The sequence below is a fragment of the Rhamphochromis sp. 'chilingali' genome, assembly GCF_963969265.1.
Source record: "Rhamphochromis sp. 'chilingali' genome assembly, chromosome: 11".
NCBI lineage: Eukaryota > Metazoa > Chordata > Actinopteri > Cichliformes > Cichlidae > Rhamphochromis > Rhamphochromis sp. 'chilingali'.
Genome location: NC_137938.1, coordinates 36,133,542 through 36,146,244, shown reverse-complemented (window position 1 = coordinate 36,146,244; position 12,703 = coordinate 36,133,542). Strand labels below are relative to the sequence as shown.

At 40.0% G+C, this 12,703-nt stretch overlaps 1 protein-coding gene across 1 annotated transcript; it reads right to left on the bottom strand.

Moving 5' to 3' along the window:
* Positions 1-5,846: 5,846 nt before the first annotated feature.
* LOC308405255 (putative ferric-chelate reductase 1) lies at positions 5,847-11,982 on the bottom strand. The gene is made up of 8 exons (XM_080895760.1): positions 11,861-11,982; positions 11,055-11,170; positions 10,694-10,780; positions 9,069-9,160; positions 8,406-8,464; positions 7,891-8,028; positions 6,308-6,339; positions 5,847-6,222 (listed from the first exon to the last, which is right to left on the bottom strand). The coding sequence occupies exons 1-8, from the start codon at positions 11,949-11,951 to the stop codon at positions 6,133-6,135; spliced, it is 705 nt and encodes a 234-aa protein (XP_080751886.1). The 5' UTR covers positions 11,952-11,982; the 3' UTR covers positions 5,847-6,132.
* Positions 11,983-12,703: the final 721 nt, after the last annotated feature.

Below are 12,703 nucleotides of genomic sequence, written 5' to 3'. Positions count from 1 at the left end.
GCTAAAAAACAATCCTGGTGCTGATGCTTGTCATTGAACGTTTTGGACAGAGCTCTTGATTGAAATGCCTACCGTTGTGTGTAGGCATTTCGGTCCAGATGTTATGGAGTTCAGTTCAGCTAAGATGTATTTCTAAAGCACCGGATGGCAAAAATAGCCGCTTCTCGGCTGTTTATATTGTAAGGTAAAGACCATACAATATAAGAGAGAAAACCCCCCAACAATCAGATGATCCCCTGTGAGCAAACCCTTGATGACAGTGTCTGTGAAGGTTATCAGTCATCAAGGCCATAGTAGTCTAAGGAGCTTGGAAAGAAAAGCGCCTGGACTTCTTTAAGTTAAAGAAGTCCAGGCGCTTTTCTCCAAGCTCCTTAGACTTGGTGACGGTGGGAAAGAAAAACTCCCTTTTAACAGGAAGAAACTTTCGGCAGAACCAGGCTCAGTGAGGGGCGGCCATCTGCCTCGACCGGTTGGGGGGGGGGCACAGCTGTTATAACCCCTGACGCAGCATAGCTTCTAATTCTGAAAGATACGTAGATACCTTAAACCTGCACTCTATGCAGGACACCAAGCGATGACACGACTTGCAGTACTATAGGAGTCTATGCAGAAACAGTTTTCTCTCTTGAATCTCTGTAATTTTTTTGCTACTGAGTGTCTGGGTGCAGTCACTCATTTTGGGCCAATTAAATCAAATGAACTTCCATTGTCTAAGTTATAGCCCTATTGAACCTGCGTTAACCAGCTTTAATAGGGAGGGCCAAAGTCGTAGTTGTGCTAAATTTCCTCGAATTCTCCTCGGAGATTTTCGAGTAGCTTCCTTTGTTCTTGAAAGTTCTTTTCCATTTGTCTCATCGCTTCCCGTCCATTCCACATCTTTTTGGTAAGGTCACTAACCGTATTTTCCAAGGCCTTATTTTGTTGTTTGAGTATGTCAACTTGGACATCGTAGTTGTTTATCAGATTGTTATGTTCTTCCTGTGAAACTTTGGGAGTCTGAGCTTGGGTTTGCAACGCCATGTCTTCTGTTTTCAAGGCTTCCTGTGAATCATACAGATTTTTCTTGACCTCTTCAAGCTCTCTTTTCATTTCCTCAAATTCATGGCACAACAACTCCTTTTCTCTGTTGGTCACTTCAAAATCATGTTCGGAGTCTTTCTCAGTGGCTTTGGAGATCCGTGATTCTCCTTTCACACCCTCATCGTGTGGTTTCAGTTCTTTTTGAGAATCACCACTCCTTTTGGAAAGCTCCTGGAGGTCCTGTTCAAGAAGTTCGTTATGCCGCCTCAATATGTCAATTTCATGTGCAAAGCATTGGCGTTCCAGGGTCTGTCTGAGCTGTTCACTGTCCGTTGTTTTGTTTTCCTCATTCATGATCCTTTTTCTTTCTTCACTCTCTTGTAACTCTTTAAAGGCTGTGTTTGCCTGATGGAGCTCAGTTTTAACAGCCTGTATTTCCTGTTGCATGTCATCTTTTTCCTTTTCAAAGTCCCTTTTCAGCTCACACATGCGTTTTACCGTCACATCATTTTCCTCTCTTAAAGACTGGTTGTCCTTTTCCATGTCTCCCACTTTTATAACCAAGCCTGTCTTGCTGCTTTGCAACTCTCTGATTTCTGCTTCCATTTCCTGCATCACCTCTTTCTGTTGCTGGATCTCTTTGGTTTTGGAGCTGTTTAAATCCTTTAGAATTTGGTTCCAATATTCCAGCTCTTGAATTTTGAAGTGAATTGTTTCATTCTCTAGTTGCAGGTCTCTTTTCCTCTTGTTTTTAGAGAACCCACTTCGTTTGAAGAGAACTTCAATGTTTTTTTGGAGAATCTTGTTCTCATTTATGAGCTCTCTTTTTTGCTCCTTAAGGTCGGCGTTCTCCACTTTAAGGTCACGTATGGTAGAGTTTTGTTGTTTGAGAGTTTTATTCTCATTTTTCAGCTCTTTGATTTGCTGTTTAAGTTTTTCGTTCTCGGCTCTCATGTTGCATACAACAGGATTTGACAGACTCATATTTCAAATTGAAGTTGATGCTAAATCTCTGTACCAACTAAAAGATTTTTTAAAAATACCGTCAACTGTGTCAGAAACGCAAGTTTCCAGTAGTTTCCTGCCTAGTGAATTCTTCCACTCTCTTTGAAAGACTGACAAGAGTGAGAACCTCTCCCCTATTTATAGGTTTTCGTGTGCTGATGTCATAAAGAAGACCAGAGATCAAAGGGATTCTGGTGAAACGTCACTGTGTCTGGTCTGGGCAGTTCTGAATTGAATAATAACAAAATGACGGGGGGCGTGTCTGGTAGCCATGTGAAGACGTGTTGTACAGGGCTCCTCAATGGACTAACTTGTTTCATAATTCCATTGCTCCAAAACTAACGAACTTTTAACAACAGTACGATAACACGCCCGTGTGCTGCTCTGAGGCACTTTTTACATCTTCAAGGCTACGGTGTACGAAATATGAGCAAAACTAGATCGGGGAAAGAGCAGGCCGCAAAAGCCTCGGACCTGTCACGGTTGTTAAAGAGTGGACTCAGGCGCGGAGCTCAGAAATAATGACAGTGCATTTATTTACAGTGCAGCAATGTGACAACAGCTCAAATGTGCAACAATGGTGATAGTGCGTCCCTCCTTCCGTGTAAGCCCGTGCGTGGTAGTGAGTAGGGGTGGGTTTTTATAATCGATTCATTGATTAAGATCGATTATGGCTTGGATAACGTAAAATCGATTAATTAAAATCCTGAATCGATTTTTTTAATATAAATTTATTTTGCCCGAAATGCCAGAATCTCTGGTGACATCTCACAAAATTTCAAGAACCACCAAACAGCTAAGACAGTAAATGAGAGCAGGAACACGGATTCTGCACAAAGACTTAAACACACAGCACGACCCGCGGATCAGAATCATTTAGATGTCGCCTTTCTCACCCGACGGCACGGACACGGTCGGGGCTGAAAGCCGACAGCTCACTGATTCTGATCTGTCGGCGGGTCCGCGCTTTGTGTTCACGCCCTTTATGCGCTGATTCTAAAGCTGTTAGTTTGATCTCTTTCCAAACAATATTGACCGAACCAGCAGCAAAAGAAGATTCACATAAACATCGTCATGAATTCACTCTGACTTTTACTGTTTTGCTTCCACCGCGATGCACAGCTCTCTCTCTCTGTCTCTCTGTCTCTCTCTCTCGCCCTCTCTCTCTCTCTGTCTCTCTCTCTGTCTCTCTCTCTCTCTGTCTCTCTCTCGCCCTCTCTCTCTCTCTCTGTGTACTTCAAGAACAGTTTCCCTTTCTTCATTATTCGCTTGCTTGTTATGCACAAGTCTACCGTTGTTTACAGCGCTGTCGGCCGCTGTTTTTTTCCCTTTTACATTCTTCCGAAAAGAAAACCTCATTTCTGCTGTTCAATACTGAACAAATTTAAACTTTTTAAAATTATTCAAAATGCAAAACGCTTAACCGTGTCTCTAATAAAACCTCTGTAACTTCAGAGGTAATGTTCATATGTTGATTAATGGTTTTCTTTCGTTTTTGATGTACTGCAGAATATTTTTATAAAATCCCAGGCCAGGAAAACCACCTTCATGTTTTTCTGTGTTTTATCTTCAGCTACTTTGACACAAAGGCATCTGCTGTGATGCTTACACCTTTGATAAAGTCTTGCGTGTGTCAGCTTCCTTTTTATTGATACAAAAATATGTAAATGTACTGATCTGAATTATAATATTTCTGACTGTCAAAATTTCCCAGATTTAAATCGAATCAAATCGAATTAAATCGAATCGTGGATCGAATCGATTCGGGACCTTGTGAATCGGAATTGAATCGATTCTAGAAATCAGTGACGATACCCAGCCCTAGTAGTGAGTGCCCGTCTCTCCTCCAAGTGCTTCCTTAGTGTCCGTAAATCCTCCGTCAATCCCTGGGTGAACACACACACACACACACACACACACACACACACACACACACACACACACACACACACACACACACACACACACACAGGCAGGTCGACCGGTCAGGGCGCCGTCAGATCCTGACAGGACCATGCTGAAGACAGACCGGAGGCACCACCCCATGACATGAGTGAGATTATGAGAGCTATTGCTAGCTCTGAAAAGACGATATTGGACCGTATCGATTCAAGCACGAAAGATTTATTATTCCAGAGGTTGGGACATATTTTTTCTGCACCTGCATTTTGGTACCTGAATGGCAAGCTCGCAAAGTCATCTGCTCTTCGTTTTATAAGCTGGAATGTTAAAGGTATAAATAATCCGGTTAAACGCACAAGGGCTTTGACTCATTTAAAATCATTGAGATCCGATGTTGTATATCTGCAGGAAACACACCTCCGATCAAGTGAACAAATTCAACTAATTAAACTGTTTCTCTGCTTGTCTGCATTGCCACAAATTGTTCTATTTGGTGATGTATCATAGAACTGTACTATATAGTGTATGTAAGTTTCTGTGTTTGCTAGTAACTACCATCAACCTAAGGTCTCAGCTAATTTATCTTTGCAGAGATGTTCATTTGATTGTAACAGCAGTAGGAAAGAGCAGTAACAAGAGTAGGACAGCTAAGCTAATTATGGCTAAACATTTGGAATTTAGTGAAAGCAAAAATTGACCTTGCAAAGATGGATAGGTTTATTTAGAAAGTCAGCTATTTACATTTAGTGTTCGTCCCAAGTAGGAGATTTTGAATTGAGTCTAAATTGACCGCAAATTTACTTACATCAAAACTTACAAATTTACATCAAAACTTCTGAAGATGCAGGTCTCTGTGCAGCGGCTGAAGTCTGTGGTGTAGAGGGTGAAGAGGAAGGGGGAGAGGATGGTCCCTTATGGTGCTCCTGTGTTGCTGATTACCTTGTCAGACACACAATGTGGAAGACGCACATATTGTGGTCTTCCTGTCAGGTAATCAACAATCCAGGACACTAGAGAAGCATCCCCCTGCATCGCTGTTAGCTTATCACCAAGCACTGGAAAAGTAAAAAAAAAACATGAACCTCACAGTGCTCGCCGGCTGGTCCGGGTGGATGTAGACACGATTGAGCAGATAGATGATGGCGTCCTGTGAGACGGGGCTGGTAAGCAAATTGAATGGGATCCTGATGTGGTCTGACAATGGGTGAGATCTGGTCCAGGATGAGCCTTTCCAGGGTCTTCATGATGTGGGAGGTCAGTGTCACAGGCCTGTAATCCTGGGGGCCACTGGGACGTGGCGTCTTTGGTACAGGGACGAGGCTTGATGTCTTCCACAGCACTGGGACCCTCTTCAGACTCAGCATGAACAGTTTATGGAAGACTCCACAAAGCTGGGGGGCACAGGCCTTGAGGGGACTCACTCCATCTGGTCCAGCAGACTTGCCTGAGTGGAGTTTCTTCATTTGCATCTGAACCTGGTAAGCATTTAACACTACTACACTGACATACATAATTTTCAATTTAATGAAGTTAAAAATTTGTTGTCTTATTGTCAGTTGTTATTGACAGCAAGATTATTAGAAATATATGAAAAAATGTACATTAAATGGGAAGTTCAGGAGCTGAATCAATGACAGTTTTTTTTTTTCAAATGAAAGTGACAAAGGTGCAGATTCATACATAGATGCTGTCATATTAACAGATGTTAATGTGTGAAAAGGGCTTTAACCCTCCCATTATGATGTGGGTCGAGTTGACCTGATTTAAAAATGTAAAAGGAAAAATTGTTAAAAGTACTTTTTAATACAAAATTGCTGTTTGGCTTAAAAAATGTAACCAGCTTGTAAAATGAAACTGGTTTACCTGGCAGCCAGAGTGGAGGCTAAAGGCGACTGAAACTACTTCTTTCTTTGCAACTGTGAGACATATTATACACACACACACACACACACACACGACAGTAATGCTTGGCCCAGTGAAATTGAATGCTGATTGAAAGTACACCTTAATTATCAACTAAAAGCAAAAGAGAAAAAAAACATAAGTAATATTTTTTAAAGACATTACTGAGAAACTTTCCAGGATTCGCCAACTGATGCATCAGTGGGTCTGAATTTCCAGTGCAGTCTCTCATCAAGTATGTTAAAATTGATGATAAAATTCAACAAAACTACAGGGAAACACTCTGGAAGATTCTGCTGCTGCTCATTTTTCTCCAATTCCAACCAGAAGTGCCACCAAAAAGCAAAGGTTTCCCAGAAGGTACACAGCGATCAGGCAACTGTCACCTTTGACCTGACAAAAAAAGTAAAATTATATTAGAAATACTCCATCTTGTGGCAATCAGTGATTGCTTGCTTTTATATTTCTTTCAGCTTACCAATGCTGATTCCATTTGATCAGCAGTATCATCTGAAACCCAGAGCAAAGAACAGTGAAATATTGCAGGGCACATTAACTGAAGTGAACTAAAGCAGTCAGCTATGTTTTTAATCATTTTATTTATACAGGTTGAGTTCTGATATTAGTTTTAAGCTTTAACAGAAGAAGAACAATTTGAAATCAATTTAAATAAAATTGAGTCGAGTTGAGTAGTTGTGGTGATTGAAAAAAAAACAAAAAAACAACAACTTTCAGAACGATAACAATGTGCTGGAAGCTCTATGTAAACATTTAGCATGTCAAGTTGCCATTGGTCATGGAAAGTGTGTGCGGCACGGGGGGGTAAAACATTTTTTAAAAATCACCAAACATTAACCAGTTTTTGTAGACACAAAGAGGTTGTGATCATATTTTTTTTTAATAATTTGTGTGACTGAGCCACACATTGAGCCACAGCATTGTCAAACTACACGTGTCCAAAATTGGATAGTCTCAGTTGAGACAATTCAATGCAAGTTCTCTCTGATAACATTAGGTTGGTGGTGCATGAGCTGAGCCTTCGTGTATAGTATTCCCAGAGTATTTTCATGCATTTAATAAATCGAAAGATAAAGATTCCTTTGTCGCTGTACTTCAGCACAGTTAAAGTGTAACAGCTTTTGTTCCAGCAGACTACCATTGAGACATTCTTACGCGTTTTCACTCATCAATTCATAAATACCAATATTGTCAGGGTCCTGGGACTGGGCGACCCAGGATCCCTGAGCAGTCATGTATTATATTATTATTATTATTATTGCTGTGTATTTTGGTGTTGCTCCCCCTTCCCTGTGCTTGTGTATATGTGTGTGTGGGTGGCTGAGCACTTGTTTATAGGCGGCGTCAGGCCTGGAGGGTGTGGCCCTGCAAGGGGACTGGCCACACCCGAAGCCACACACCTGCTGCTGATCAGGCCTCGTCGGGGGAGCTACTTAAGAGAGTCTTGGAGCTCCCACCGACGCGGGATCATTGCTTGGGACTCCACGTTAGTTACCCAGTTTAGGTTTTGGTCGTGTAGTGTATGCCTGCCATTGTTCAGTGTCCTGACTGCTGCCGCTATTGTTTCCCGCAGGAGGAGCGTGGAAGGCTTAAGGAGCAGCGAGCACCGGGAGTGCAGACACGGGAGCAGAGAGCACTTGGAGGACACGACACGGGAGTCTGGGGAGAAACACGGGGATTTATTGTTGTTTGATATCACCCTCTGTAAATAAACACTGTCTATACGTAGAGCACCGCGCCTGGGTCCTCCTTCCCCACTCCTTCCACGGTGTGCCATGCCGTACCGTGACAAATATTTGATGCTGCTGTGTTATACACAGAAAATCTTGTGATACAGTGCTGTTTATTTTACCCATCCAACCACATTCTGAGGTGTACAGGGGTTATACTCTTCGCTCAGTCAGCTAAATGCTGCTGAACTGATCAGGTGGCTCTTCACCGTGCAAATGGACTGTTGGGTCTAGATTGGTTTTTGTCATTAAAGTGTATATGGGTAGTGATGATTTTTTCCTTCATCACTGAAATGCAAAAAAAAAGGCTTACCTCTGTGTTTAACTACCCAATCATGGACCTCCAAAATGATGATGAAGAGAACTTCCCAGGCAAAGAAGCCACCCATCACTTTCAATAGCCACCCATCATCACTGTCAATCCTGTCCAGGCCTGTAAATATGGCTGCCACTGTGTGACACAAAGAAGCAGGCATTTTAAGACGAGCAGCATGGGTGACAGTGTGTCTGCTATTGAAAATGTTAGCATATCCTGTACATAGCTTGTACTCACTACAGCCTGTACATACTTGTAGTTATAGAATATTCACAACATACTTCATACCGTGTACATTATAACATAATAGACCCATTTCTGTAATATACTTACATATCTATATTATTGCTAATATATATTGTAATATATCTATATCACTAAGCACTTCTGGATGGATGCAAACTGCATTTCGTTGCCCTGTACCTGTGCATGTGCAATGACAATAAAGTTGAATTCTATTCTATTCTATTCATATATGCAAGATGGTAGAATGAAGTAAAACACAAGCTTACCAGCTATAGATTTTATTACCACCGCATTTAAAAAATGTGTCCAGTTGAACAGATACCTCCTATCAAAGAAAAGAGAAGAACTATAAAATCATCAGCTTCTGAAGTTCTTGTCTAAGATTTCTCCTGCATCCAATTTATGAAAACAAGTATCATTACTGAACATACAATTTTACTAAATCTATATTTCACTTAAAAAATATTTCATTTACTGAGTCTGGCCTCCAAAGCTACAACCAGGCTATATTTATTAAAAGTACCATTATTACTAAGAGGAAGGAATAACTTTCACGAGTCATGTGCAAATTAGTTTCCTACTTGGTGTTTCAGTGTGAAAGTGTGCTCTGATAAAGCACATGCAGGCTACACTTTGCAAAAGTTTGAAATTTTAAAAACTTTTATGGCTGAAGTATGAATACAACTCTTAGGGTTATCAAATAACTTTATAACCTCACTTTGCCGAGTGAGCAGTGCATTTAGTCATTAAGCATGTACTGCCCCATTCCTTTGGTTTATCGTGTTTTCAAAATTTGTTAAATAATTGTAGAGAAAAAAAAAGTGAGGCCATTTTTAATTTTTTTTTAAATAATATTTGAACAGAGTATTCTTAAATGTGTATAGGCATGATATAGTATATTAATTAAACACACACAGATGGATACATACAGGTGATGTTGTGGTCCGCAGCGCAGCAAGGCCCCGATAGGCTGGATGAGTGAGAGGATCATAACCAGGCACCCCAACACTGGATGTGCTCCCTGGATACCAAACACATTAACAGTGCTAATCATGGGGCATAAATATCAGTCTGAGAGCTGAAACACACAACTAAAGAGTGCTTAATGAATATCAAGAGAAAAGAAAAAAAAACACTTTGAAGGGGTATATTAATCTTGCCTGTGGATGCAACTTGCAGACTGGAGGAGCTGAGGATTGATCTATGGACCTTCTGTTTGATAGATGACTTGCTCTACTACCCAAGTGAAGGTAAAGCCTCCACAAATAACCCCAGAGTGAAAAGTACGAGTACCTTTGAGAGTACCATGAGAACTTAATCATTTCTAGATGTACCTCCCATGAGGGGCACTTCTGCTCCACTTGCCTTTTGTCTTAATGACTTGCAATATTGGCTTATAAATATGCACCAACTTTTTGTCATCTCCATAGTTTGCATTTTGTCCTTTAGGTTTTACATGGTGTCGCTATTCTCTTCTACAATCACATCACAACCAAAAGCTGGAGATGATCGTCCTCCTTCAGTCTGGTTTTGCCAGAGGGTCCTACTGTTACACGGGAGTTGTTTCTGCACACCAAAGCCAAGGGTTGGAGGGGTCCATACCTGGTTGGTATGGTTATCGCATTCATATTAAGTTGAATTATATTAAACTCCCTTGGCTCATCCTTCTAATGTAAAGCACCATGAGATGACTGTTTTATAAAAAACTAAAGTGAAACTAACTGGATGCAGCCCACAGATTCCATTTATCCCTCAAATTATTTCTTGAACCTGTTCATATGTGGATTGGTTGTCAAAAGGCATAATGTTTCTGCATCACTACTACAACTGGTGGAAGCAAGCTTTTGGTGATAGTGGGAAGGAAATATTCCCTTCTTTTCTGTTAGAAACCTCCAGCAGAACCAGGCTCAGGTGATGCAGCCATCTGCTGCAACTGGTTGGAGGTGATGGGGAGACACGACAGGCAAAATGTTATGGACGAGAGCCAGAGAGTAACTAAGGATTAAATGCAAAGTGGTGTATAAACACACTCTTTGCACTTTCTAAGCAACAGGTCTTGCATAGGTGTTTGGACTATTTAAAAAAATGAATGGCTGATCATTTTCTTCAAACAGAAAACAAAGTCCTTGTTTGTGCCTAATGTAATTAAAACTCTTGATGTCCACGCAATATCAACTAAATCTTCAATGAGGAACGTTTGGAGTTCTTTTTAACTTAACTATTTTGATTGTGAAGCACTTTGCAGAAATGATCTTGAAAAGTGCTATATAAATACATTTGTACTTAAATATAGGGTTTAAAAACTGGGATTAAATGAAATCTAAATGTTGCAACATAATTTGGAGGGTATTTGCATTCATATAAACAACAATTTGTATTCAACAATTACCCCCAATTCTGTGTGAACAACACATAAAATTTAGTTGGAATAAATAAGAAAATAAATATTATTACAGAGAAACACGGTTTTATCATTTGATTGTCGCTGTAATGAATAGTACAAAACCATAACTTAACTAAGATTCTTAGAATCTAGCAGAGTCAGTGTACTAACCCCAGACCAGTCCTGAGAATGAACGAACACAAGGATGAAAGCAATGATTGTGGCTGCTACCGTCAGACACATTGCTCCAACATGGACCTGGAGGAACACAAAGAATACAGCATGATACTGTGGCAGCTAAACCAATACATTTGTCCAGATAACATTAGGCTTGGACCAAGCTGTCTTACAAGTCTATTATATCTTGGATTGGATTGGATATCTGAAATTACTTATGAAGTTAATATTTTTAGTCATGAAATTTATTCTGGAAACACACCAAGTTTAAGTTATTTTCAAGCCTAGTTTAGTTTACAAAAACTTTGGTTCCACATTGAAAAGATAATACATGGTTTTGTCTATGATGTCTCACCATAAACCAGAGATCTTTGTCGCACATTTTTTTTCCCTTGGCCATTTTTTTTAGATATCGGGCAACCATCATGCCGAGTGATCCTGTGGTCATCCAGGCAATCAGCATGAGTGATCCTGAAACACAGTTAAATATTGAAATTCTCTCCACTTCTCTTTGTTTTAGGAGTTAAGATGAATTTCTTCCCCTGGAGTAAACATGTGGTCTGTCAACTGACTAAAAATTTAGAGCAGAAACATTTGACAGTAGTCGTCAAATTCTGGATTTAAACTAATGAGTCAACAGAGCAAAGGTAATATAGACAGTGAGCAGCCAAACAGCAACCTTGGGCCAAGAAACTGAGTCCATTGCCATAATTACAGGTATACCATTAGCAGAAAAGCGGCACAGAAATGTTTTTCACATCTTCAAAATTCTATTAGTTTTCAAACATCTGAAGATTGTTATAAATTATTGTTTTGCATATCCTTGTCTCATGAAAAAGGACAGTTATTGTTAAGAGACCACCCATCTAATGTGTCCAACCTCATCCACTGTTTTGGTTCCTTGTTTGTGTAACTTGTGTCTGTGAAACATGTGCAGTTCAATTTAAAGGACTGCAAGTCTACTCAGTATTATAGATTAAACACTTTAATCGTGCTAAAAGTACAAATGAAATGACCTTCCTGGTAGCATTTATCTTCCAAGGACTTTCAAATCATTTAGCTGTGAACAGCTTAGCAAAAAATGACAAAGGACTTTGCTGAGATTATTTTGGACTAAAAAACATTTTTATTTTACACGTATCACTTTGTGCAAGGTCTTACCATGAGCTTTGATGATATCAGGAACATCATCTTTGCCAACAACAAGGGGATTATTAATATTGATCCTTTTATTGCTGGTGAAGGTACCCATATGGATTCTTATTGATCCTGTAGGAAAGATATATCAAAGTTTACAGACACTTGTATATGTGTATGCATGTGTGAGTGTCACACAGGATAACATTTAACCATACCAACATTTAAATTTGTGATGTCAAATATCATTGCCAGATTCGTCTCTCTGTTGTGATGTCAGATATCAATGCCAGATTCATCTCTCTGTTGTGATGTCAGATATTAATGCCAGATTCGTGTCTCTGTTGAACAGTATCCGGGTTTACACCAGCCCACCAGATTTCTTATTTGTGTTGCCCTGTAGTAATCCTGTAGGCAAGGGATGCCTAATCCTCCTTTATCTTTGGGAAGCTGAAGTGTTTTGAACTTAACTCTTGGCTTTTTACCCGCCCATATAAATCTTGAGAGGGTCCTATCCCACTCTACAAAGTATCTATCAGGGTTTTCTATAGAAACAGACTGGAATAAGTTTAATATCTTTGGGAGCATATTCATTTTTATGATGTCCACTCTAGAAGAAATGCTTAGATAGACCATCTGCTAATATTTAGCATGATATCTTTTTTAAGTAGGGGGTAGTTGATTTCTTCCAAGCTAGTTATATCCATTGATAAGTTTATGCCCAGATATTTGATAGTTCTTTTGTCCCAGCTTAGTTTGTATTTGTTGAGCAGATTCTGGGGAGGGCTATAAAAGCTACTAAGAACTTGTGTTTTTTGTATATTCAATTTATATCCCGAGTATAGCCCATACTCCTTTAACACTGAC

Excerpts from the sequence above, each read along its gene's own strand:
- LOC308405255 (XM_080895760.1), bottom strand. The coding sequence starts at position 11,951 with ATGGGTACCTTCACCAGCAATAAAAGGATCAATATTAATAATCCCCTT. Across the intron at positions 8,465-9,068 it reads TGCGGACCACAACATCACCT|GAGGTATCTGTTCAACTGGA; the intron begins GTATGTATCCAT and ends TTTCTTTGATAG. Across the intron at positions 6,223-6,307 it reads ATCAAATGGAATCAGCATTG|GTCAAAGGTGACAGTTGCCT; the intron begins GTAAGCTGAAAG and ends TTTTTTTGTCAG.